This window comes from Myotis lucifugus, unplaced genomic scaffold (genome assembly GCF_000147115.1).
Source record: "Myotis lucifugus unplaced genomic scaffold, Myoluc2.0 scaffold_540, whole genome shotgun sequence".
NCBI lineage: Eukaryota > Metazoa > Chordata > Mammalia > Chiroptera > Vespertilionidae > Myotis > Myotis lucifugus.
Window position 1 is genome coordinate 180495 of NW_005871588.1, and position 26373 is coordinate 206867.

General features: G+C 53.7%; 2 protein-coding genes across 10 annotated transcripts in view; both read left to right on the forward strand.

Moving 5' to 3' along the window:
• Positions 1 to 6718: 6718 nt before the first annotated feature.
• RNF4 (ring finger protein 4) lies at positions 6719 to 26363 on the forward strand. Of its 9 annotated transcripts, none has more exons than XM_023745403.1 (7): positions 6719 to 6855; positions 10311 to 10462; positions 12722 to 12836; positions 15181 to 15260; positions 22823 to 22832; positions 23133 to 23292; positions 24428 to 26363. In XM_023745403.1, exons 2-7 carry the CDS (start codon positions 10454 to 10456, stop codon positions 24669 to 24671), a joined length of 618 nt encoding a protein of 205 aa, XP_023601171.1. In that variant the 5' UTR covers positions 6719 to 6855; positions 10311 to 10453; the 3' UTR covers positions 24672 to 26363. The 9 variants fall into 9 exon arrangements, with proteins under 9 accessions (XP_023601171.1, XP_023601177.1, XP_023601175.1 ...); XM_023745407.1 differs by lacking the exon at positions 6719 to 6855 and adding an exon at positions 23811 to 23935 and having other exon boundaries at positions 9137 to 10462; positions 24394 to 24530; XM_023745405.1 differs by lacking the exon at positions 6719 to 6855 and adding an exon at positions 23811 to 23859 and having other exon boundaries at positions 9588 to 10462.
• FAM193A (family with sequence similarity 193 member A) overlaps positions 25017 to 26373 on the forward strand; it is a 121120-nt gene continuing 119763 nt past the window's right edge. Inside the window, exon 1 of the mRNA XM_023745395.1 lies at positions 25017 to 25153. The gene's annotated coding sequence lies outside the window, so the exon portion shown is untranslated. The remainder of the gene's footprint in view (positions 25154 to 26373) is intronic.

Genomic DNA, 26373 nt, shown 5'->3' on the forward strand with positions numbered 1-26373 from the left:
GGCCTTCGCGGTCCGGAAGCAGGGGTGTGGGGCCGGCTGGTGATGAAAGGCGGACAGTGAGGGGCATATTCTCATTTTTCTTAATGGGTGCGGGGACACATGGGCTCCCGTTTGTCTATGGGTTTCATGTGAGACGGGAACATTTCAGTGGGAAGATGCATTGCCGTCTTTTTACATGGCCTGGACTTGAGCTCCCAGCTCTGGTTGGAAGATTTCTTTTCGCCCCTTTAGGGATCGCATTCCTTAATATTCTAAGTCAGCGCGTGGTTGGGGTCTGCCGTGCGCCGCGCTTTCTGCTTGGGGTGTAGCGGTGAACAGGAGAAGCCTGGCACGGCGAGCAGCGAGGGTGGAGGGGAGGAGAGGAACTGCCTGAGATTGCAATAGAGACCCAGTGGTTCTAAACCTTCTGGCCCTTTAAATACAGTTCCTCATGTTGTGACCCAACCATAAAATTATTTTCGTGGCTACTTCGTAACTGTAATGTTGTTACTGTTATGAACCGTAACGTAAATATCTGATGTGCAGGATGGTCTTAGGCGACCCCTGTGAAAGGGTCGTTGGACCACCAAAGGGGTCGCGACCCACAGGTTGAGAACCGCTGGGCTAGACTGTTGGAGAGCTGGGACTGGGGCGGGGGTAGAGGGGTCACAGGAGATCTTTGTGTGCTCACCTGTTGAGGAATTCAGAATTTACCTTACGGCCAAATGGGAAGCCACTAAACTGAGTTGTCTGCAGGAAGTAACAGGGTTGTTTGTCTCAGAAAAGTCACTGTGCTAAGCATGGGACAGAGGTGGGCAAGACTAGCGGCCTCAGGACCAGAGAGAGAGAGAAGAGTAGCTGGACCAGGGCAGCTCCTCACTGGCTCTTCTGTGAGCAAGTCCATCTCGTGCACCGGTGATTGGCTTGTGTGCTGGATGAAAATGGCTTGGTGTGTCCTGCGTTGTTCCATTGTCTGCATCTTGCACGGTCCCCAAGTTAGGAATCTGGAGGATAAGGTGTCTCCTATAGAACATGATTGAGATGTGACCGCATCTGTGCCTTCATCTGCTGTTGCTTACTGGCCCAGATGTGGGATCCCACCACCAAGATGAGTGCCTCTGGCCTGGGCTTGGCCAGCCTTACAGAGCTTGCATCTGGTCGTTAGCCAGCTCACTGCACCTGCCTGGGGAGAGAAGGGAAAGACCAGCCCCGCCGCCACCGTATGCAAATGAGGGGTTCCCCCTGAGCTGCACTGCTCAGCTGAATCTAATTTGTGAGCCTGTGGCCCAGCCTTCACCCCCACCCCACCCACCTCCAGGGCCTGGGCCTAGATTCCTTCCACACACACCACCCATCCAGGTCCAGGATTCAGTAGAAGCAGCAAGCTTCCCGGCTGGCTTTCTCATCTCTGACAGGCCGGAACTCAGATGCCATCCATACAGGCCCGGTACGCCTGCCTCCCTTCTTGGGGTTTTATGGCAAAAGTGGTCTTGACCCGGGAAAGAGGGGGAGGTAGTGGCTCAGCACCTGAGGGTGATTTGCCCCTTAGGTTCCATGATATCACCCTTACTCCTGGCCCCCAGGAATTGCCTTATTTGTGTCACCAGCCCCCCAGATGCCAGGCCACCATGGCTGAAAGAACACGAAAAGTTGGGGTCAGAGAGGTGGAGAAGCCACCCCGCTTGGCTTCTGTGGTGACCCAGAGAAACCCTCTACAGAGAAGTAGTTGTGGGACCAGGTGGTCTGCTTCTCACCTGCCGGCTTTTACCATCGCTCCCACTTGTTGAAGATCCTCCAAACCAGTCACTGCTACAACCGCGTCAGGCGGGACTGCAGGGTTCGTTGACCAAAGGGTCAGCCTGGCATGGGAGGGGCTTCTCCGTAATCCTGCCTGGGAAGCTGTAGAGACACTTGTACAGGCGGCTGCTTTGAGAAGAGGAGGAGCCCGGTTGCTGGGCTGTGTCTGTGTGTGAGTCCTGGGCTCTCAGGGACACGGGAGGCCGACGATCCCACTCCAGGCAACACCTTCAGATGTTTCCAGAGCTGTGCCCACTGCAGAGCATTTCTGAATCCTTGACTAAACCTATTTAAAATGCCTAGAAAAGGAACATTAGGTGAAGTTATTTTTAGTTTTGTTTTGGTAAAAATATACACAACATGAAGCAGACCATTTGAAGCACTTTTAGGTGTTCAGTGGCATTAAGTACATTCACGTTGTTGTGAAACCCTCACCACCATTTATCTCTAGGACTTGTTTTATCCTTCCCAGACCCAGCTCCGTACTCACCAAACATAACCCCCAGCCCCTGGCTGTCACCTTTCTTTCTTTCTTTCTTTCTTTCTTTCTTTCTTTCTTTCTTTCTCAGATTATTACAGTTGTTCCTCTTTTTTCCCAACTAACCCAGTTGTTCCTCTTTTTTCCCAACTAACCCTCTGCCCTTACCCTCCCCCCGTCCTCATCCATAGGTGTACGATTTTTGTCCAGTCTCTTCCCGCACCCCCAACACCCCTTCCCCCCCCCCCAGAATAGTCAGTCCACTCCCTTTCTATGTCCCTGATTCTATTATATTCACCAGTTTATTCTGTTCATCAGATTATTTATTCACTTGATTTTTAGATTCACTTGTTGATAGATGTGTATTTGTTGTTCATAATTTGTATCTTTACCTTTTTCTTCTTCCTCTTCTTAAAGGATACCTTTCAGCATTTCATATAATACTGGTTTGGTGGTAATGAACTCCTTTAGCTTTTTCTTATCTGTGAAGCTCTTTATCTGACCTTCAATTCTGAATGATAGCTTTGCTGGGTAAAGTAATTTTGGTTGTAGGTTCTTGGTATTCGTCACTTTGAATATTTCTTGCCACTCCCTTCTGGCCTGCATAGTTTCTGTTGAGAAATCAGCTGACAGTCATATGGGTATTCCCTTGTAGGTAACTGACTGTCTTTCTCTTGCTGCTTTTAAGATTCTCTCTTTGTCTTCTGCTCTTGGCATTTTAATTATGATGTGTCTTGGTGTGGTCCTCTTTGGATTCCTTTTGTTTGGGCTTCTCTGCGCTTCCTGGACTTGTAAGTCTATTTCTTTCACCAGGTAGGGGAAGTTTTCTGCCATTATTTCTTCAAATAGGTTTTCAATATCTTGCTCTTTCTCTTCTTCTGGCACCCCCATAATTCGGATTGGTACGTTTGAAGTTGTCCTAGAGGCTCCTTACACTATCTTCATATTTTTGGATTCTTTTTTTTTGTTTTTCCGGTTGGGTGTTTTTTGCTTCTTCGTATTTCAAATCTTTGACTTGATTCTTGGGATCCTCTAGTCTGCTGTTGGAACTCTGTATAATATTCTTTATTTCAGTCAGTGTATGCTTAATTTCTAGTTGGTCCTTTTTCATAACCTCGAGGGTCTCACTAGATTTCTTGAGGGTCTCACTAAATTTATCGGCGGTTTCTAGAAAATTCTTGAAAAACCTTTTAAGTGTGGTTTTGAACTCTATATCCAGTAGTTTGCTTTCCTCCATTTCTGCCATTTGTGTCCTGTTTCTTTGTCTCCGCATTTCTTATGCTTCCCTGTGTTGATAGAGTGGCTTTCTGTGCTAGGTGTCCTATAGGGCCCAGTGGCTCAGCCTCCCCAATTACCTGAGGTAGACACTCTTGGTGCACCCCTTTGTGGGCTTTGTGCACAGTCTTGTTGTAGTTAAGCCTTGATTGTTGTAGGTATCACTGGGAGGAATTGACCTCCAGGCCAATTGGCTATGAGAATTAGCTGTGTCTGCAATGGGAGAACTTCTGTGCTGGAGACACCCTTATGGGGCAAGACTTGCTTCAGTGGGGCTTTGGTGCTCCCTGAGTCTGCCCCCTGAGTGTGTCCCTTATGGATCGGAGGAGTTGTAATCTGGATGGTTCCACTCTGACCACTGGGTACACTGGCTCTTGGATCTAAGGAGGTGCTAATTTAGCCTCTGCCTGAGGCTACCCAGCAGGAGCTATGGAGAGATCTGCAGATTCCTCTTCTTTGTTTGGGGTTTGGAGGTGCCCAGATGAGGCCCAGCTGTGAAGCAGTGCAAGCTGCTGTGGGGCCTTGGGCCTTCTTTTGGAAGTTCTGGGTCTCTCTGACCCAGCTGCAGTTAGTTAGATAATTTTCAGATTGCAAAGGGCCAGGCCTTTCATATGCAAAAGCCTCTGCCACAGCTTGGGTGGGGCGGGGTCTCAGGGAATCAACAGGGCGGAGCAAGCAGCTATGGCTGATCCTCAGCCCTGCCCTAAGAGGCCCCGAGTGCGTCTCAGTGTCCCGGTAATCACTTCAAGCACCTCTGAGAGAAAGCCGCCCTTGAGTTCCGACCGATGCCAGACAGTCCAGTTTCTCCCCGTATGAGTCTGGGTCCCCAGAGACTCGCCAGGAACTGGAGTTCAGAGCAGTCGGGAGCTTGAGACTCCCTCCCGATTGAAAAAGACAACTGTGTCCTCAGTTGCCAGCCCTTTCCACGTGGGCCTCCATACCTCTGCACTTTACTTCTGCACCTCCTCTGAGTCTCAGTGTGCTTTTCTCTTTCCTTCTAGTTGTAGAATTTCCACTCAGCCAGCCTTCCTGTGGTTCTGGATGATGTCCGTTTTGTCTTTTAGTTGTATTTTTGAAGTGGTTGTGCGAGGCAGCAATTTCCGGTGTTTACCTATGCCGCCATCTTGGTTTCTCTCACCATTCTTTCTTTAAGAAAATGTGCGTGTGTGTGTATTTTTTATTATTATTGATTTCAGAGAGGAAGGAAGAGGGAGAGAGAGAGATAGCAGCATTAATGGTGAGAGAGAATCATTGTTCGGCTGCCTCCTGCACGCCCCCCACCCCCCCAGGCATGTGCTTTGACCAGGAATGGAACCGTGATCTCCTGGTTCATAGGTCACACTCAAACACTGAGCCACACCAGCCAGGCCCATTCTGCTTTCTGTCTTTGGATTGATGGCTCTCTCAGTACCTCACATAAGAGGAATTATGCAGTATTTGTCCTTTTGTGTGTTACTTCACTGAGTGTAATGTCTTCAGCATGTATCAGGAATTTCTGTTTAAGGCTGAAGAATCTTTTCGTTGGTACTAACTTTTTTCATAGGTTTTTCATAAGCTAAAGCCCATTCTCTTTCTCGAGGCCTGCATCACAGAAGTCGAGCATCTCTGTCCTCTAGTGAAGAGAAGGCAGTCCTTGATGGTCCTGCGCGGGGGAAGGAGGACTCCCTGTGTGCAGGCACTGCGCGGGATGAGGCCCCTGCCTCTGGGACTTCCTCGAGGTCATCAGGCAAACCTACGAAGGACCCGCTTACTGTCTGTCCAAGCACTGTCTGCTGCTTCCTGGTTTTGCCACGTCCGTTTGGTCCCTGAGGGGAGGGCAGAGGGTGAGGCTGCTGGGCCTCCTTTAGGAATAAGTGCCTGGGAGAAGAGCCGGCAACACTTGTCCCAGTTCTTCCTGGGGTTGAAAGCTCGCTTTGCTCTTACACTTGTCAAAAGAGCCACGACTTCTGGCCCTTCTGGCACAATACGCAGTCTTTACCTAATACTGATGGTTTTTCCCCTTAGAATATTGCTTCCTGTCTGCTGCGTTCACCCCTCTTTCTGGAGCAGGCTGACCCTGTGCATAGTCGTTGAGTGAATCAGCTGATGGAGCCTCCGGGTGCTCAGAGCCATACTGGGCACTTCTGTCCCATAGGACAGCTGCAGGGGAAGGGGCGTTTCCCACGTGAAAGGTGGCGAAGCTGAGGCACGGAGGTCAAGTATGTATGTGTGCAAGGCTCCACGGCGCAGAGTGCCGGCTGCACGGTGCTGGCTGTTTGCCACGCGCCTTCTTTGTGTAACACTCCAGAGGTTCCTGTTTCTCTTAGTGCCAAGGCCTGGTTGTGATGTGAGCATGTCATAAAGTTCCATTTCAGAAGCTTTGAGATGAACGTCATTGCAGCTTGTAATGCTCGTGCCCAGTGAATACCAGGGAGGGCAGGGAGGGCAGGGAGGGCAGGTCGTGCCGGGCACTGGTCCATACACGGAACAGTCTTTAAAGGATTCTTGCTTTTTTTTTTTTTTCAATCCTCATGGAAGAAAATATTTTTTAAATTGATTTGTAGAAAGGAAGGGAGAGAGAGAAACATGGTCAGTTGCCTCCCCTACATGCCCCAACCAGGGATCAAACCCATGACCTTCGGGTGTAGGGACAACACTCAAACCAGCTGAGCCATGCAGCCAAGGCAAAATATTGTTGCTTTGTAACACGCGTTCTGTAATCCTACTTTTGAAATTCCATTTTTGGAAGTGCTTAAAATAACATGGGAATGATTCTGTGTTTATGGCTTAAAAGGGGAGATGTGATCTAGTCCAGCGGTCGCCAACCTTTCAGACCTCACGGACCACCGGTTGGCGACCACTGATCTAGTTAGTGCCTAGGCATTTTCCCTGCTATCACCGCACCACACCGCATCAGGAGGCTGCCCAGCCACCTCATCCAAATGCACGGGGACTGCTCAGCCGCCTTCTAAGTCAACACGATGAGGGCCCCTTGTGTCTGCACACCGGCGCCCTCAGGAGAGTGAGTGCCCAGGGAGCCGCCAAGAGTCAGGATTGCTTGGCACCTGTGGCACGGTGCGGGGAGTTAGCCCCGGGTTTTCGGGGGCTACCCTGGCATGGTGTGAGGGCTCACGTGCCCTCGTGGGTCGGGGGCACTGGAAAACAGTGGTGTAAGATGCAACAACAATTCGGTTCCAGTCGCAACGCTTCCTGCTTCCTGCCTGCCCCAGTCTGCCGCTACCGTGATGTAATCATGTCCTCGTGTCCGCATGCACATCCCTGAGTGCCAGTGTCACTGCGCAGTGTCACCTCACAATAACCGGATGGTTGAGTGGACCATTAAATCGGTAAGAACAGCCCAGCTGGCATGACTCAGTGATTGAACATTGGACCTATGAACCGGAGGTCACGGCTCGATTCCCGGTCAGGGCACAGGCCTGGATTGCGGGCTCGATCCCCAAGGTGGGGTGTGCAGGAGGCAGCCAGTCGATTCTCTTTCATCATCGATGTTTCTCTCTCCCTCTCCCTTTCTCTCTGAAATAAAGAAAAACATGTTTTTTAAATCGGTAAGAACACAGAAAACATCAGCCTCAAACAACACCCCCCCCCACACACACACACACACACCACCACCATCCAGTCAGTCACCTCTGTTCCTTCACTCACTGCCACCCCCTCACAGCCCACAGTTTTGTCCTGCCTGGGTTGCTCTGAGTCTCCTTACTGGTCTGGGGTCTGACTTGTTCAGTCTCCATCGGCCCTCGGAGCACAGGTGACAGGATCTCTGAATGTGGCCTCTGTCTAAAGCCCTTGATTGCCCCCCTTGACCTGTGGCTTAGGAGGTGAGCCCGTGTTACCTTCCGTCCTGGGTTCTCTGACCCACCGCACAGGGCAGTCCTTGTCTGGGGCATCTTCTGTGCTCTGTGTGCCCCTCGACCTGCTTTGTTTCTGGAGTAACCCCTTCATCTGGGGCCTGATCTTGTGAGTCACTTCCTCCAGGCAGCCTGGCTTGGGCCTGGACCTGCATAGGGCACAGCGATCCGCTCCCTGGGGCCGCTCTGGCCTCATTCTAGCCCTTGTACCAGCCCTTTCTCCTGCTTCCTCCTGCTGGGATCTCCAGGGTCCAGGCTTCGTTTCTAACTTCTTATTCTCTTTATATTCTCTTTTCTCTACCTGACTCCCCAGATTTCACACATGCTGTGATCTCTACCTGCACCCGGTTCTCCCCTGAGCCTTTCCGCAGCCTTGGGAACTGCCTGCCCTCAGCACCTGTGTCTTGTTGCCCTCCCCTGGGTCAGGTTCGTGGATACAGCTGATTCTGCCATGGGCTCTATTTGAGTGGGTTCTGGTGTCAGGACGCCCTGTTTTAAATCAGGTTCTCGTGTCCTGGCTGTGGGCCTTGGGCAAGTTCCTTCCCCTGATCATCCTCAGCTTCCTTGTGTGTGAAATGGTGACCTCGGAGCCGCCTCCTCGGTGATAAGGGATGACATGAGACGTGTGTGCAGAGTGCGGTGCCTTGCACACGGTAGTTTCGTTATTCCGATGGCCTCTCACCTGCGCGACCCAGGAGCCTTTGTAGTTGGTGAAGGCTGCCTTTCCCACGACCCTGGCCTCTCAGTCAGCACGATGAGGGCCCCTTGTGTCTGCACACCAGCTCCCTCAGGAGAGTGAGTGCGCAGGGAGCCACATAGAGTCAGGGTGGCTTGGCGCCTGTGGCACGGTGCGGGGAGTTAGCCTCTGCCCACCCACCCGCGCCTTCCCCATTCCCACCTGGTCTGCTGGGGAGGCCCTGCTTCCCCTACACCCGGTGCGACCCAGCCCCTGGGTAGGTTTCCCAAGGCCATCTTCCCAGCTTCCTCTGTCCTCTGGCCACTGGCCCTTGCTATCCTCAAAAGAAGAACAGGTTTGGGGTGGAATGCCTGACCTTGGGACCTTGGTCCTGGGAGGGTGTGGAAGGGCGAGAAGATGGAGAGTGAGGAAGCTCCTGGAAAGCAGTCTCATTGGGGTTGCCGGGATGCAGGAGGCTGGTTTCAGAGGGCAAGGGGGTGTGCAGGCCACACAATGGGGGCAGCTCTGGCACAGCACAAGACACCTGTAACAACCACATGGAAAGCCTCAAATTAAAGCCATCTTCTCAATTCTGAGACTCACCACTGTTGTAGATGGCTTTTCCCCAAAGAAAGCTCCGTTGTGGGTGTACCTCCAGATGCAAGACACTTCTTGCTCAGGAACATAAATGTTGGGCTCGGGGAATTGGGGCAGGTCTTGTGAGTCTTTTGGAGCTGTTGGGGCGCCTCCCCTGTCCCTGCAGACCAGGCTAAGGTGGGGGCTCACCAGGTGAGGTGCTGCTTTGGGAAGAACTTGTGCCATTCTCGGGGAGAGCACATGTGGCCCAGGGTGTGCCCCCACCTGAGGCCTGCCAGCAAGTCTACAGAGAGACACAGTGAAGAGCTGTCCTTCCAAACCCCATGGGGGCAGACGGGTAATGAGGTGCTGGGTGCAGGCATGCAGGGCGCAGCCACCGGGTGCGAGAGAAAGGCCAGCTGCGCAGGGACAGACCTCGGCCTCCTTGTTCTGCGTCTCGCGGAGCGTGTGCCACAGCGAGAGCACTGGAGCTGGTGGCTGGGTTGGTTGCTGCATGAGGGCAGGAGCCCTAGTGGCCAGTGAGCGAGGTGGGACTGCAGCCCATCGGCTACACAGCACCCCTAAGGGCTCGAGGAAAGGGGAGCTGTGCAGTGGGGTTGCTGGGGAAGGCGGCGGCGGGGTCAGCTCACAGCCTTTAAAGCGTGCACCCCGCTGCCCATGCTCTGCACTGGCCCTGTGGTCCCCACACAGCGTGGAGGGGGGCTGTCCTGCCTTGTGGGTGAGGAAACGGGGCGCAGAGGTCAGTGCCTCACCATGGCCACAGGGAGGGCGTGGAGGCGCCTGGCTGCAAGGCCGGCCTTTCTCCACAGGCCACGCTTAGGAGTGAGGACTTGACGGACCAGGCAAAGGTCGTTGTGGTCAGTGTGTGCTTTAGCGTGGGGGAGGGCACTGCGGCGGGAGGTCAGTTGGGAGGTGGCCGCTGGAGCAGCGCCGGCAGCACTGTTGGGAGCTCATCCCAGACCTGCTGACCAGAGCCTGGTGTGACACGGCCTCAGGTGAGCCTGTGCCGGCTCCAGCCCACAGTCACCAGGGACAGGTGACCAGAGCTGCCTCCTTGCTTTCACTCCAGGCTCCAGGGTTTTGCTTTCCGGCTGCTCCTTTAGCCACTGCCTCCCTGACGCTGACTGGGCTGTGGTTAGCTGCCACCTCCCAGTGAAACCCAGGGCCCCTCCTTCTCCGGCAGCCTCTGCACCTTCTTTCTCTGCCCTTCCTGGAACCTCCTCCTGGGCTACCCATTCACACTCTTGGTCCTTCACTCTCCCTTGGCCACAGGGCGAGTCGGGGGGTGGCTCTCGTCTCCTCCAGAGGACGCAGGCAGTGACGTTGCGGGAAGAGCAAGGGGCCCTGGGCTCGGCTGCAGCCTGGGAACCTCTGTCCTTCCCATTGCGAAAGGGTTGGTGAGGCCACGTGAGGCGGTGGATTCTCCTCTTTTCCCAGCAGCTTTCCCGGGGCTCAGCACCAGGACGAGGGCAGGGTGACAGGCCCTGGGGTCCGTGGTCCTGCATCCACAGGAGCTCGTTTCCTGAGAGGGACGTGGGCTGAAGGGCACGTTGACGTTGCAGAGTGTTCAGCAAAGGCCCCGCCGACAGAAAGGACCTGTGACCGGTGGCACCGTGGAGGTGGCAGTGTTGATCAGCTTGATGCGTTTGCTCTTCAGGACTTGGAGGACATCTGTGGCCTCGAATGCCGTGGCAGCCAGAGGATGAGTGAGCGGCGGGCATGAGTGGCTGAGAACGCTGGACGTCCCTGCAGGCCTTGGCTCAGTCACTGCCGTCTCTGCGGGTGCAGCCGGGCAGCACCATGAGCACGGTGAGTTCTCCCAGCTCGGAACTTGTTCCGATGGCACAGCGAGGTGCTTCTGAGGAGCCCAGGTCAGGACCTTTGGGAGTGAGAGCGACATGCTGTCTAGTCGGCCAGGGTCTGCGTGGCCTTCTGAAGGGAGGCTGAGGGTTGGGAAGTCCGTGCCTGCAGGGCAGCTGTCCGTCCTAGAATGTTAGGCTCTGGCTTATGTAACCTTTCACAGCCCAGTTTCCACCTTCCCTTCAGTTCTTTCCCTGTGTCGTTCTGGGTCCAATGTGAGCGTGGTGGTAAGAATCCTTAGAGCTCTCTTACTCGGCAACCAAAGTGGGTGCGTCGTCATAACTGCTGTGAGCTATTCTCGGGTGCAGCAGCAGCTCTGCTTTGGTGTCACCAGGAGCCCCTTGACTCCAGGGAAGGCTGCCTGAAGGTCATCCTCCCCAGCACCCCCCCCCCCCTTATTCCCTACCGAGAGGGTTGGTCCAATGATCTAACTCAAGACAGCTATTTAGTGAGATGCTGAACTCCCATCAGGTGGACCAGATGTGAAACAGCCTCGCTTTCCTTGCAGGGTCAGAGGGGGTGGGGGTGGGGTGGGAGTGGGGCAGGGTGAGGTTGCTCCAGTGGGAACAATAATAGAAACGTTTCCGTTTCCATTCACTGCCTCTCCCGCCCCCCGCCCGCCCCCCCCCCTTCCCCCCATCCTCCTGACCACACTGGGAAGCACAGTCCTGAGCTGGTACCTCCCCTCTGAGCCCACGCTCTGCTCAGGGATCTGGACAGGCGGCAGTGCAACGTGTAGGAGAGTGTGTGCAGTTAAGTGTCCTCCGGATGGGAGAGAGCTAGGTGGTCATGTTTACCTGAGAGCTGTGGACCCTTTGGGCTCTGCCCACAGGAAGGAGGGAGCTGTGATGAGGGGCAGGAGGGCAGAGAAGGGCGAGGGTGCAAAGTCCTAGCATACGTTCTACAGTTTCTCTCCTGGGCCCTGACCGAACAGCGCGTCCTCCCTGCCCCGGGGGAGTGTACTTGCAGGAGGTCCCTGGGCAGTTACGCTGGGCACAGGAGGCATGTCCCTGCGATGGAGGGGACATTTGAGTAGGTCTCTGAAAGCTGTAAGAATCGGTCGGGTGAAGGCAGGGAGGGATGGGTAGTCCAGGCTGGGGACAAGGCCGGGTTAAAGGCATGGAGGGGGCTGAGGGGGCAGCCAGGAAAGGGGATTGCTGTGGAGGTTTGGGGGGGTGGTATTGGGGACATATTGCTACAGTGCCCACGACGGGGTGGTCAGGTCCAGCACCTGGACTTAGGCCAGGGCTGTGGCTGCCTCTTCACTCACTCAGTGGTGATCAGAAACCACATGGGCTGCAGTGGGCACGAGGGTCTGTGCAGCCGTGTCTACTCAGAAAGATCTAGTCCTTTTCCGAGACAGGCAGAGGCAAGGCCACCTGCAGGAGAATGGGGTAAAGGTGCAGGAGTCCTCGGTCACCTGGAGGCTGCTGGGGAAGCCATGAAAATTAAACCTTTTTTTTTTTTTTGTGGCCCATATAAACTCAAACCTTGTTTATTTGGCCCATGTTATCCTTTGAATTGAACATGCTTGCTGTATACCAAGCAGTGATGGGTTTGATGCCTGGTCAGGGCGCATTACCCAGGTTGTAGGTTCAGTCCCCGGCAGGGGCCTGTTTGGGAGGCAACCAGTTGAAGTTTCTCTCCCTCCCCCTCTCTGAAATTAATAAAGACGAAAACAAAAAAAGCGTTCCTGGCCCAATCCCACCTGGACCAGAGGATTCAGTTGAGTTGTGTGTCATGTGCTTTTTATTGTATTTTATATTTTTAATTTTATTTTTAAATATATTTTTATTGATTTCAGAGAGGAAGGGAGGGCAAGAGGGAGAGAGATATAGAAACACCAGTGATGAGAGAGGATGATGGATCGGCTGTCTCCTGCACGCTCCCTACTGGTGATCGAACCTGGGACCCTTCAGTCCACAGGCTGACACTCTATCCACTGAGCCAAACCGGCTAGGGCTGTCATGTGATTTTGACAGATGATGGTTTGATGGAGTGAGCTCTACTTAAGGAATTTGTATTCATTCTCTGTTCTGAGTGATTTCTATTTAAACATTCAGTGTTTTGAAAGGACCCCAACCTCAGGTCGGCTCCCTCCCTGCCTTCTCTTCCTTTTTGTTGACTTTTTTGATTTGTCTTGCTGAAATCCCGTCAGTCAGGAGCTCATGTGACTGTCTCTCCCTGCCCCTCCCCCCTCACCTTTAGAGGAAGCGACGAGGAGGGGCAGCAAATTCCAGACAAGCCCAGAAGCGAGCTCGGGAAGCAGCCCCCACCCCGGTGATGGCCTTGGAGACAGAACCCATAGAGCTCGTAGAAAGCGGTAAGCTCCCGGGACACTGACCATGGGGCGTTGGCAGGTGCTGCACGCGTGGGTGTGGGTGGCCGCCCCGCCACAGCCAGTCGGTGCCAGCACTGCCACCTCCCAGCCACGGGGCCTCCCTTTCCTCCGCTGAAATGGGAATGGCGCACCTGCTGCACAAGCTTGTCATGTGGCTGGAATGAGCCAATCAGGTGACCATGCTGTACAGGTGGGCTTAGTGCAGTGTCGCTCTAGGACCACACAGTCTCAGACTCACCTGCCTTACAACTTGCTGCTGAAGGGAGTCGAGCTGCCCTTGGGTGCCCTAGGACCTCCATGGGTCACCAATGGCTACTAGCTTGGCTGGGCTGCCAGTCAACCTTCAGGGAGTGGCCCACCTTCACTATTTATTTATTTATTTATTTGCTTTTTTTTTTTTATTGATAGGAAGGGAGAGGGATAGAAACATCGATCAGCTGCCTCCTGCACACCCCCTACTGGGGATGTGCCTGCAACCAAGGTACATTCCCTTGACCGGAATCGAACCTGGGACCCTTCAGTCCGCAGGCCCAGGCCGATGCTCAACCCCCTGAGCCAAACTGGTTAGGGCCCACCTTCACTATTTAAAATCCTGTCTCCAGTGTGCGTGGCCTAGTGAATAACTCGGCTTTCCTCTCCTCTTTTTCATTAAGACAGGAAATTGTCCAAGAAGGCAGACGTGTGGTCAGGCTGCCTGCCCAGGGAAGTGCAGGTGGCAAACCATGACCCTGCACTCTGCAAGTCTAAGGCTGTTGTTGTAACTGTGATTACAGCCCGCCGTGGCGGCCGCCTCTGCCTCGGCCCTCACAGCCCCAGCTTCATCCGGAAGGACGTCTGGTCTAATGAGCATATTACGCTTTTATTATCATAGATGCCTGAAAACTGACTCTAAAGAGAAGCTGCTGGTCTTAGATACATTTTGTGGGCCCTCCAGAGCAGTAGGTCACTCAGAACCGTGAATCCCAAAGAGCCTGGAGCCTGAGGCCCTGGTCCACCCAGTCCACTGCCCCAAATCTGGCGCCCTGGGATCTGCACCCTGCCCTCTGTTAGGGGAGGCTGGTGCAGGGGCTGCTCCTTGGGTCTCCCGGGCAGCTGGGAGCAGGTGGTCGCACCTCTGTGCAGGGCTGAGCACTAGCTGCCCTGGGAGGGTCGCCTTATTTGTAAGAGTCCAAAATTGGGTCCATCAACAAGAGAAGGAATGGCTCTATGAATTATAGTGAGTTAGTACCTGGACTATTTCAAAAAGAACAAGGTCATTTTGTATAAATTACATTGGACATCTCTGATACAGTGTGATTTTTATTCCTCTGAAACTTTTTTTTTTTTAAATATATTTTATTGATTTTTTACAGAGAGGAAGGGAGAGAGATAGATAGTTAGAAACATTGATGGGAGAGAAACATCGATCAGCCGCCTCCTGCACATCTCCCACTGGGCACATGCCCGCAACCCAGGTACATGCCCCCGACCGGAATCGAACCTGGGACCTTTTAGTCCGCAGGCCGACGCTCTATCCAATGAGCCAAACCGGTTTCGGCATGAAACTTTTAACACAAGAAAATAAAACAATTTGAACATGCTAAAGATGTTACAAGTCACTTCCCCCAAATTTAAACAAATGCTGTTTTTAAAAATTCTACCCTCATACTTTCTAAAGTTAATAACAGAGGAAAACGGGTATGTCTTTCAGCGTATAGGACTGGAGTGTGCTCTGCCCTTCATGCGGACATACGTGCCAGGAGACGCTGGGCACCCGCTCTTTCCCGTGTTGCTGTGTGTTCATGTAGACACTGCAGTGGGCCCTGGGGCTCAAAGGCAAGCTGCAGGCCAGACCTGACCCATTTGGCTGTTGAGGTTCCAGGGCCCATTAAAACATTACTGATGGTCTTGGCCGGTTTGCTCAGTGGTTAGAGTGTCAGCTCCAGCACTGAAGGGGAGCAGGGTTGATTTCCTGGTCAGAGGTTTCAGACTCATGCATCCCAAAGAGAAAGGCCCTGAGCCGCCCATGCCTGGTCCCTACCTGTCAGTCACTGCCTCTCCCCTGTGAGGGAGCAGGTGAGGGCAGAGAGGTCTGGCCGGGTGGCAGTGTGAGGCCACGGGGACGAGGTGCGTGAGCACAGACATCCCATCCCCGGTGGGGTGCTGGTAGAAGCCCTCTGCTGCCACTCAGCCAAGTGCTAGAAGGGCGTTCCTCGGCTGTCAGCCCGCTCTTTGCCTGCTGTACTTCGGGGGGTTGCTAGAAGCCCGAGCTCTGTTGTCATGAACGAAGCGAGAGTGTATGCTTTTCCTTTCCTCCTAATGTTTGTTAAAATGCTTTGTTTTGAAGCTGGAGATGAAATAGTGGACCTCACCTGTGAGTCTATGGAGCCCGTGGTCGTCGACCTGACACACAACGACTCTGTAGTGGTAAGCCTTGCGCTGTTGTCGGGCCCTGGCAGCACGAGGTGTACAGGCCTTGGCCACCGGTTAGGTTTATGCGGAAGAAACTCAGTGATGTCCCAACATAGATGTCTCAGGGAAGTTGCTTGTGGCTTTGTTGGGTGTGGAGGGAAAACCCGTGTGCCCCTGACCTCCTCTCAGTGGCACAAAAGCCCTTGGGGGCAAACTCCGAGGGGCCCTCTCTCCTTAGTCCCTGTCTCTACACTGCACCAGCTATGTGACCCCAAGTGAGTGACTGAGCCTCGTTCACTTTGTTCATAGAGTGGAACATGTTGTCTGGAGCAGTAGGGTGTTGTGAGGACTAAGAGATGCTGGCCTTGAGTGCCTGGCACCTGGGGTGGTGCCCACAAATACCAGTGTATACCTCCCGGCTGGTGAGCAGGAATGCTTTCTTGGTTCCCAGAGAAGCTGGCTTGGAGGATTTGGGTGCCTGGAGTTGCCACCTGGTGCCTTGGTTGTGTGTGACTCCAGGGACAGGGGAGCCTGGGATGCTGCTGGTGTCCCCTTCCTGTGGCATCAGGTCTGGACTCTGTGGCCCTTGAGGGAAGAGACCTGGGATGGTCAGGCGCATGGGGGTCTGGTCAGCATCCTGGGCGACTTGTCTCTCCAGGACACCTCTTTGGTTACAGGGAGCCTACCATCTACACCAGTGATGGCAAAACTATGACGCGCGTGTCAGAGGTGACACGCGAGCTCATTTTGTTGGTTGATTTTTCTTTGTTAAATGGCATTTAAATATATAAAATAAATATCAAAAATATACATCTTTGCTTTACTATGGTTGCAAATATCAAAAAATTTCTATACGTGACACGGCACCAGAGTTAAGTTAGGGTTTTTCAAAATGCTGACACGCGCAGCTCAAAAGGTTCACCATCACTGATCTACACTAATAAGAGACAAAAATGCTAATTGGCTGTACCTTTGCTATACCCTAAGCCATGCCCACCAGCCAATCAGAGCGACTATATGCAAATTAACCCAACCAAGATGGCGGCTGGCAGCCACAGAGCTGGAGCAAGCAGGAGGCTTGATTGCCCAGGCGATGGAGGATCTGCGGCCTCCGCTCATGACAACAAAGTTTCAATTATAGAAGCTAAATAAATCCCAGATACCTGCTTCCAGCCAGCCTCCACTGGGAGCTTGGGTGGCTGGGGGTTGTGGCCAGCCTGCAAACGGCCCTCAGCCCCTCGCCCAGGATGGCCAGGCACCCCAGTGGGACCCCCACCCTGAAGGGGCTGTGGCCAGCCTGTAAACAGCCATCAGCCCCTCACCCAGGCTGGCCAGGCACTCATATAATAAAAAGGTAATATGCAAATTGATCCTAACAGCAGAACAACTGGGAATTACTGGTCACTATGACACACACTGACCACCAGGGGGCAGATGCTCAATGCAGGAGCTGCCCCCTGGTGCTCAGTGCGCTCCCACAGGGGGAGCTCTGCTCAGCCACAAGCCAGGCTGACGGCTGCCAGTACAGCGGTGGTGGTGGGGGCCTCTCCTGCCTCCTCAGCAGCGCTAAGAATGTCCGACTGCAGCTTAGGCCTGCTCCCCACTGGCAAGTGGACATCCCCCGAGGGCTCCCGGGCTGCCAGAGGGATGTCTGACTGCCAGCTTAGGCCCAATTCCCCAGGGAGCGGGCCTAAGCCAGCAGGTGGTCATCCCCCAAGGGGTCCCAGACTGCGAGAGGGCACAGGCTGGGCTGAGGGACCTCCCCCCCAAGTGCACAAATTTTTGTGCACCGGGCCTCTAGTCCTATATAATAAAAGGCTAATTTGCAAATCAACTGAACGGCGGAATGACCAGTCACTTAGACACGCATTGACCACTAGGGGGCAGACGCTCAATGCAGGATCAGCCCCCTGGTGGTCAGTGCACTCCCACAGGGGGAGTGCTGCTCAGCCAGAAGCCAGGCCCACAGGCTGGCGAACACAGCGGTGGTGGTGGGAGCCTCTCCTGCCTCCACAGCATCCCTCAAGGGCTCCTGGACTGTGAGAGGGCGCAGGCCAGGCTGAGGGATGCACACACACCACCACCACCACTATTCCAGTGCATGAATTTCGTGCACCAGGCCTCTAGTTATATTTTGTACCTTCTACTCAGAGACTTGCCTTTCCTCGTTGGCTTTTACACAGAGGTTTTTAATTTTAACACAGTTGAATTTATCAGCTTGTTCGAGAAAATCTTATTGCTAAAATATGTTCCTGTGTTCAAAAGTTTTACCTTTCATATTTAGTTCCATAATCCACATAAATTGCTTTTGTATGTTGTTCGAGATGGCGTCTTTAATGCCTCTCATTAAAGTTTTATAATGTTCCCTGAGGTGTTCCTGCAAGTCTGGTTAGGTTTCTGCTAAAGAAACTCAGTGATGATCCCAACATAGATGTTTCAGGGAAGTCACTTGTTCCTACGTACATAACATTTTAAGTTGCTATTGAAAATGGTTTGGGGTTCAGTGGATAGAGCGTCAGCCTGCGGACTGAATGGTCCCAGGTTTGATTCTGGTCAAGGGCACATGCCCAGGTTGCAGGCTCAATCCTCAGTAGGGGGCGTGTGGGAGGCAGCCGATCAGTGATTCTCATCATTGATGTTTCTATCTCCCTCTCTTCACCTCCCCACCTCTCCACCTCTCCCTCTCTGAAAACAATAAAAATATATTTAAAAAAAGAAAGAAAGAAATGGTGTGGGGTCTGACTGGTGTGACTCCATCAGTGGTTGGGTGTTGACCCATGAACCAGGTCACAGTCCCTGATGTGGGCTGGAGCCCAGGGGAGGTGTGCAGGAGGTCAATCAGTAATTCCCTCTCATCATTGATGTTTCTCTCTCCCTCTCTCTCTGAAATCAGTACAAACATATTTTTAAAAAAGAAAAGAAAATGGTGTGGAGTTTTTCTGTTTGTTTGTTTTTAATCCTCATCCAATTTTATGCTTACTGATTTGAGGGGGGATGGGGAGGGCGAGATAACATCAATTGGTTGCCTTCCCTACATTTCCTGACTGGGAATCGAACCAGCAACCTTTCCATATACAAAACGATGCTCCAATCAACTGAGCCACACTGGCCTCGGCAAAAAATGGTGTTTTAATGTTCTGTTTTATTTTTTATCTAAATGAAAATGGTGACCTTCTTTTCTCATTCCAAATCTGAAAGAATCCTTTCAAAGTCTCACCATTAATAAGACCTCTTGTTGGGTATTTATTTGTTTGTTTATATCCATTATCAGATCGGAGATATTCATCGGTTTCCTGTTTGGCTGCAGGTTTCATCTGGGGATTCAGTGCTGCATTTTAATTTTAACAACTCCGTCTAATGATATTTTTTCTCCCTTTCATACATTGAAGTTGAGAATTAACATTGGTTTCTAGTCTTAAACCGATTCAACATTGTTGTCGTGAAATTATCATTTTGAATATTGCTAGATTCAGTTTGCTAATGTTTTATACTGTTATTTTTGCAACTATTTTTAAGATTGGTTTGTGCCGAAACCGGTTTGGCTCAGTAGATAGAGCGTCGGCCTGCGGACTGAAGGGTCCCAGGTTCGATTCCTGTCAAGGGCATGTACCTGGGTTGCGGGCACATCCCCAATGGGAGATGTGCAGGAGGCAGCTGATGGATGTTTCTCTCTCATCGATGTTTCTAACTCTCTATCTCTCTCCCTTCCTCTCTGTAAAAAATCAATAAAATCTATTAAAAAAAAAAAAAGATTGGTTTGTAATTTTTCTTTTATACACATTGCTTATAGAGTTCCGGTATCACAGTATTGGTAACTCTATAAAGTGAGTTAGCCCCCCCTTTTTTGTCTCTTCTCCAGAAGACTTTGCCCAGTGGAATTATTTGTTTGCTGAATGTTTGATAGAACTCTACAGTGATAGTACCTAACCCTAAGTTATAAGTTTGGGTAATTATTTTTTAGGAATTTGTCAATTTTATCTAAAATTTTCACTTTTATTTGCATACGTTTTGTTCGTAATGTCTTATTTCTGTGGGATCTGTAGAGATGTCTCTTTTTCATTTCTGATACTAGCTGTGTTTTCTGTCTTTTTAGATTAGTATCACCAGAGCTTAATTAGATCTTTCAGAGAACCAACTTTTAGCTTTATGGACCCTTTCTCTTGTAAGTTTGTTTGTTTTTATTCATTGATTTTTTTTTAGTTTATTTTGCTGTTTTTCTAACCTAATAATTTTGATTGTTTCTTTTCCAGTAAATGCATTTAAGATGATATTTTCTTTAGCTGTATCCTACAGTTTTTGTTATTGGTATCTTACATTCAGTTTAGTGTATTTTTCATATTTGTATTTTTTAACTTCCAAACTCTGGGGATTCCCTCTCTTTTGTTTTTATTACTCATTCTTTACATGACTGGTCCGCAGAGACGTCCTGCCTGTCGGCCCTTGGCCATTGGCTGAGACTCTGCCGCCGCCCGCGTGGGCCCTGCACTGACTGGCCACGGCTCCTGCCGGACCTGGCTTCGCTGGGAGGCTTTCCCAAGGACGCCGCAGGGTCTCGGGAGCCTGCTGGGCTGTTTTTGTTGTTGTTTTTTCTCATCTAGATTATCATATTCCCTTTACTTTGGACCTAATACCTTTTTCTTGATAGCTCTTTATTTTAAGATGTGTCCTATCTTGTTTGTTGTTTTCAGTGGGAAGATGGGTGAACACTAGCCTGTGCTTATTGACACCCCTCCCGTGTGCTTCCCTCCTCTGCTCTCCTCCTGGCTCCCCCAGCATGCGCTGGGCCAGGTCTGCTCTGGCCGCCGTGGTCCAGGCTGGAAAGAGACTGGTTCATTGAAAGCCCGCTTGGTTTCCCGGAATCTTCATGTGGTCTTTTCCTGGGCACGGATGAGTCGCACTGTCTGTACCCCACCTGGCTTTTCGTTTATGAGACTATTGAGAGGATCTGCTTCCCCACGGCTCCTGCGGACAGGGGCAGAGCCCAATCTATCTGTCTAGGAGTAGAGGCCGCGAGGGACACAGTGAGAGCGAGTGAACCTGAGTCCTGGTGAAGAAAGAAGCAGCCAGGCATCAGGGACACCGTCGCGCACAGGCGCGCGTTGCCTGGCTGCTCTGCAGTTCTCCTGGCGCTGCCACAGGAACAGCATCTGTCATCGCTCCGTGTCTGTCACTGCGGGGGGGGGGGGGAGGGTGCAACTGCTGGGTGGGCACCTTTGGTGGCCTTGGGTGATGGGTGTGGCCGTGTTCTCTAGTGGGACCAGGTCGTCTAAAGCAGGTGACTCTGAGCTCTGGGTTGGGGAGCAGCATCGTTAGTATTTCCGGGGTCAGCTGGTGCAGAGGACCCCAGTGGTCCTGCCATGCTGCCCTGCCCTGTCGTTCACCCCAGGATATTGCTTCAGCCCTAGGAGGCCCCTGGGATGCTGGGTATTTGTCTCCTAAGAGAAGGGCTTGTCCTCCGCTCACCAGGAGCCTGTGACGGTGACAGCCCTCACAGGTGTTCTGAGGCTCGCCTGTTCTTCAGAAGCTCGGGACGCCTGGGTCAGTGTGCGGGGGGGGGGGGGAGCACCAGGTGTCTCCGTCCTGAACGCTCTGGCCTGTGGCTAGTCTGTGGCTCGGAGAGAAGCCAGGCTGCTGGTCTGGACCAGCTCCCCTAGTTCTGCCTGCTGTTGAGGCCGGGTGACTGAATGGCTGTTGTTTAAATTTGGTATTTATCTTTTTTGTTGTTTTTTAAATTATGACAGCTACTTTGGGGTTTTTTTGTGTGTTTTTTTTAAATTATCATTAATTTCAGAGAGGAAGGGAGAGAGAGAAACATCGATGAGAGAATCATTGATCTGCTGCCTCCTGTACAGCCCCTACTGGGGATAAAACCTGGGACCCTTCAGTTCGCAAACCGATGCCCTAACCACTAAGCCAAACCAGTTAGGGCTGTTTGGTTTTTTATTGATTGATTTTAGAGAGAGAGAAACATCTTATTTGTTCCAGTTATTTATCAATTCATTGACTGATTCTTGTATGTACCCTGACTGGGGATCGAACCCTCAACCTTGACACTCTAACCAACTGAGCTACCCGGCCAGGGCAAGTGGTGTTTGCTCTGTAAAGGCCTCTCGGCCAGAGGAGAGGCTCCAGAGCTTTGCTGTCCCTGTCCCGTCGCTTTGCTCCTCCAGCTCACGTGTCTGAAGCCCGTGCCCTTCCCCGACCTGTCCCCTGCCCTGCAAGCATGTGCTCCCGGAGGAGGGCACCCAGAGCGGGCAGTCCCACCTCCGGGGTTCCGGAAGGGTGTGGTGCAGCCGCTGGGTGGAAGAAGTGCTAGGAGGTAGCAGGGGCGCAGGAGGGCGTGGCGCCGCGAGGCCAGGCTGGGGTGCCATCCTTTTCTGCCCCCTCTCTGAGCTGTTTTCCTGTTGAAGACGGGGACAGTCCGTCACCCAGAGAGGGAGGCTCTCTGGTCGCTAAGTGTGGAGGCCCTGCTGTGTGCCAGGTCTGTGGGGACCAGTTCCCCGCACACTGCCGGGAGCCGGGGCGTCCTGTCCCTCCCCATGCACTCACCCCGATGGTGGTCCTCCTGTGGCCTCTTCTAGACTCATGTGGACAGTACCTCTGCCAGCCACCCTGTGTCCCAGGAAATGTGGCCCCACAGTGAGGGCTATCTCCCAGTTTGGTCGTCACGCTGCAGCCTCCTGGGGAGGGTTTCCGTAGCCCCACATGTGGGCTTCATGCTGCTGCTTCCTGGGGTGGATGGCTGTGCCGGTCAGGGGTCAGGCTAGAACCCCGAGTCCACTCCTGTTGTCTCAAAGCAGAAAAGGGTTTATTTGTGGGAGCAGGCGCTTCATGTGAAACGGCTGGAGGAGCAGGTCTCCAGAAGTAACTCCAGCATCTCAGCCTGGAACCCTGCGTGGGAGCTGCCAGCCAGGGTCCGTGAGGAGAGGCCACAGGGCTGTCCCGAAGGAGGTCGCCCAGCCCATGGCGCTGGGGGAGTGGGTCTGCTGCTGTCCCGCAGACTCGTGGCTGGTCACCCTGAGGGTTGTGAGCGGGCTGGAAACCGTCGGTGCAGAATAGTCTGGATGTCAGGCTGAGCCTCAGGCAGGGACTCGTCCAGGTCTCGGTCACTTTCCCTGGGTCCAGTGGGTCCTTGGTGTGTGCACGCGCATCAGTCCCCTCGCCTGCTTGCTTTTGTCTGGGAGTCCATTCTTCTCACAGTGTGTTAGGCACCGCACACCCTCATCCGTACTGTCCCTGTCCTTGGCAGTGGCCACGTGGAGTCAGAGTTGTCGTTGGCGAGCCTGTGGAGCTAGTCCTGGGCTCCATGTCCCTGGTGCCCAGCGGCCGTAGCCTTGTCTCCCTTAGTCCTCACAACACCGCTCAGGGTAAAGTCACTTCCTGGGTCACGTGGCCAGCAGCTCCCTCAGATTTCCTGCGGCAGCTGCAGGGGGGCAGACCCCAGGGTGGGGTGCTGGTCCCCTGGGGATTTTGCATTTGAAATAAATGCTTGGAAGTGATCATTTGTGCATTCAGATGACACAGAATGTTTTATGTCAAACTGATTGCGTCTTTCTCTTTTCTCTCCTTTTTAAAAGATCGTTGATGGTGAGTGGTTACCTTTTTCGTTGGGTTGGATGGACACCTGACACCAGTGGGAGGGCATCCGCAATGATGCTGCGTTCGGATTGGCTGTTCGCCTGGGCCCGGCCCACAGCTCGGCACTTGCCATCATAGCAGGGATGGGCTTCTCCTGGCAAGACGGGGGTGGCCGCCTTGGGCTGGGCAGGACCTCCTGGGTGTGGCAGCAGAGTCTCTGGGGTCTGAGACTGGCCTATCCCTGGCCGGAAGGTGGGTGGTGGGCGGTGGGCGGGAGGCCCCCCTCCTGAGTGCGGGGCCCCATCTTAGAAAGGAGGCGGCCCAGGAGGAACACTAGGAGGCAGCGCCAGGACCACGCTGACAGCTGTGTGGTGAGCAGCGATGACGAGGAGCTGAGCAGGGACAGGGACGTGTATGTGACCACGCACACTCCCAGGAACGCCAGGGAAGAGACATCGCCGGGGCTCAGGTACCTGCATGCCCACCCGCTCGCTGCTGCTGCCAACTTTGGGCCGGGCCCTCACTCCAGGAAGCCTCTGGGCCCTGGAGTGGGACCCTCACCCCCTCCGTTTCCCAGTGTGGGGGGTGTTGTTGGAAACACCGGGCCTTCAGCCAGGGCTCTGAGCCGGTGGCCCGGCAGAGCTGTTGAACATCTGCCTGGCGGCTGCCTGCAGGTAACACTATTGAGGCCAGGCACCAGCAGGCTGGGGTGCTAGGTGCAGGCCCTGCCCCAGGCAGGGGGTGAAGGGGCAGAGGGGGTGTGGGGTGGACACGGTGACTCAGGCTGTCTGCACCTTCTCCTCTCCCCTTTTCTTGTGGCCCCATTAACCCCTTCGGGTGGCCAGCCCTCCTGTGAGTCCCTGGGCCCTCGCTAAGGCAGGGTCAGAGGAGGCTCTTGGAGGGAAAGGCTGCACACAGGACGTCCCCTGGCGCGAGGAGTCCGATGTCGGCGCTTGCTCGGCACTGACATGAGGCACTGTGTTCTAGGCCCTCCGGCACGGTCAGTTGTCCGATCTGCATGGATGGATACTCAGAGGTAAGCACACCAGCTGTGACCTCCTGCTCGGCTTCCACACTTCAGTGAGAGAGAGGAGCAAGGACCCTCCCATTAGGTGGGATTTGATGCCTCCTTCAGTCCTGCCTGGACTGGCACATGGCTCGTCATACGTGTGTGTGCAGGGAGAATGTGCCAGTGTGTGGGCCTACAGCCTTCCACTCTGGCCCCGTGTTCCTGCGCCGCCTGTGCAGCTGAGGCCGTCTGTGTTTTCCTGTCCTGGCCCAGGCAGAAGGCCCCGTGTTCACTGTGGCCCCTGAGCCTGCGCACAGCCCCACCTGTGCCCACACAGCAACCCTGACCTTTCCAGGCCTGTGGGTTCTGGTGCCCGAGTTCCCCTTGGGCTGCTGCCGGGAGCCTGGCTGCCAGGCGTCCAAAGTTCTGCAGCCCATTGCCCTGCCCCCCCTGTGCCTGCCCTTCCCTCGCCCATCACTGCCCAGGTGGTGGCAGTGGGACTCCCTGGGAGCTGCTGCTCTAAGACAGACACACGTGAAGGTGTTCCTTTTTGTTTTCTAGATTGTGCAGAATGGGCGTGTCATTGTCTCTACAGAGTGTGGCCACGTCTTCTGCAGCCAGTGCCTCCGAGATTCCCTCAAGAACGCCAACACTTGCCCGACCTGCAGGAAGAAGATGAGCCACAAACGCTATCACCCCATTTATATCTGATGCGCTGCGAGCTGCCTCGGAGAAGGACGGACAGTGACATCCCCGCGGGCTCCTCACGCGGCCTTCGTGGGTTCTCTGCCTCCAATTTCCTGAGCTCAAAAGACTTTAAACCAAGGCCTGATATGTAGACTGCTCCTTATTTCCAGCCCTCTGAGGTCCTCTCGTTACCTCCAGCTTGATGCCTCAGCCGGAGCCACAGCCCTGCCGGCCGGGTGTGGCCTGCTCCCCTGGCGGCCTGGTTCCAGGGCAGGCGAGGAGCTGAGCGCCTTGGAGTTGAGAAGCAGGTTCCAGCCTCTCTGGGACCTGCACGTTTGCCAAGAAGCTCCCCCGCGTGGGAGGTGTGCGCAGCTTCCCCCAAGTGTTGTCGGGGAGCCGGCCCTGGTCAGGGCGTGAGCCAGTCCACCCAGCTCCTGCGGGCATGCTACCTCACCCGGCCTCTGCCCGCACAGTGACCGAGCCGACAGCCCCGGAGGACCAACCACTGGGCTCCTTCCGACCTTCGCAGTGACAGGCAGGGATTTCTGCAGGGCCACGCCCAGGCCTCTGAGGATGAAACGTGCAATAAAGCCCGTCGTCCACCGCCTCCTCGCAGCCCAGGAGATGCAGCACCGTGAGTGTCCCTCAGGCCCCGCCCTGTCCTGTCACCCGTTCTCAGGAACTGACCAGGCCCCAGAGTTCCCCTCCTGGCGCGGGCCAGGCACGGTACACAGGGCAGGCCTGTACTCGGTGTCCGCTCCTTTCTGATAAAATCCGTCCTCGTCACCATATGCCCGCTGGTCCTCAGTCCCCGCTGCCCACGGTCTCCTCAAGTATGGACACCGGAAGGCGGTGCAGTATTTGTGGCCTTATCAGCCCATGTCCAGCTGTTGCCCAAGCCGCAGCCACCCCGTGTCTCAGAGCGTGGCCCACCTGACAAGCTGGGTCCTGCCTTGGCCTTCTCACCACCCCACCAACCCACCATTTCAGAAGCTGATCCTCTGGCCATCTGGACTGTGGCCCTTTGCAGTTCTGGTTGGCAAAGTTCTGTGGCCTCTCCTCACCAAGGGGCAGATAACACCCCCTGCCCACTCTGCAGGCGTGGGAGCCTCTGGTTTCCAGGTGGCAGCACTGCTCCTAACGCACAGGGCTGAGGGGTGACGGGAGTGCCAGCCTGCCCCACCTCCACACCTTCCTCACAGGCCTCAAGCCAGACAGCAGCCTCTGCGTGTGGAGCATCGGCAGGGGGAGAGGCCCTGGCTTTGCAGCAATAACTGGCCTTCAGTTCCCTGGAAGGAGCAGGGACTTGGCACAGTTCACTTTAACGGGGCTGAAGGAGTGTCCCTCTTCTGTGAAAGTTTTATTCTTCATTCTGCCTTTGTAGCTGTTTGGCTCACTTCCAATTAGTCAGTTTTAATGAAAGGAATAATGTTCTACTTGGAGGTGAGGAGGCAGGACATGGTTCCCACGGGGGCTGTGCCGCGTCTGCCCTCCGACCGGACATGGTAGCCATCGCGTTTGTTCCGGGCTGCGTGGGAGCGTCTCCTGTGACCTGACATTACTAGCCTCCAGGAGCCGGGATGACCACACAGCCCAAGCCCTGCTTTACATTTGAGGACAAACGACTGATCATGAAAGCTGTGCTTCTCCATTAAATTGGGGGGATGTTAAGTTTCTACTGTCAGAAACTACAAAATAGGAAAAGGTCGATATGAAAACCCCTCCTTCTCAGTGTACATAGTCCAAATCTTTCTTTGTTACGTTTAAACTTTACCCATGTCAGTCTGTTTCGGACCTCTGCTGGTGTTACAGATGGAAATAAAACCAGGAATTTGAACCAGGTAGCTTCTTGTG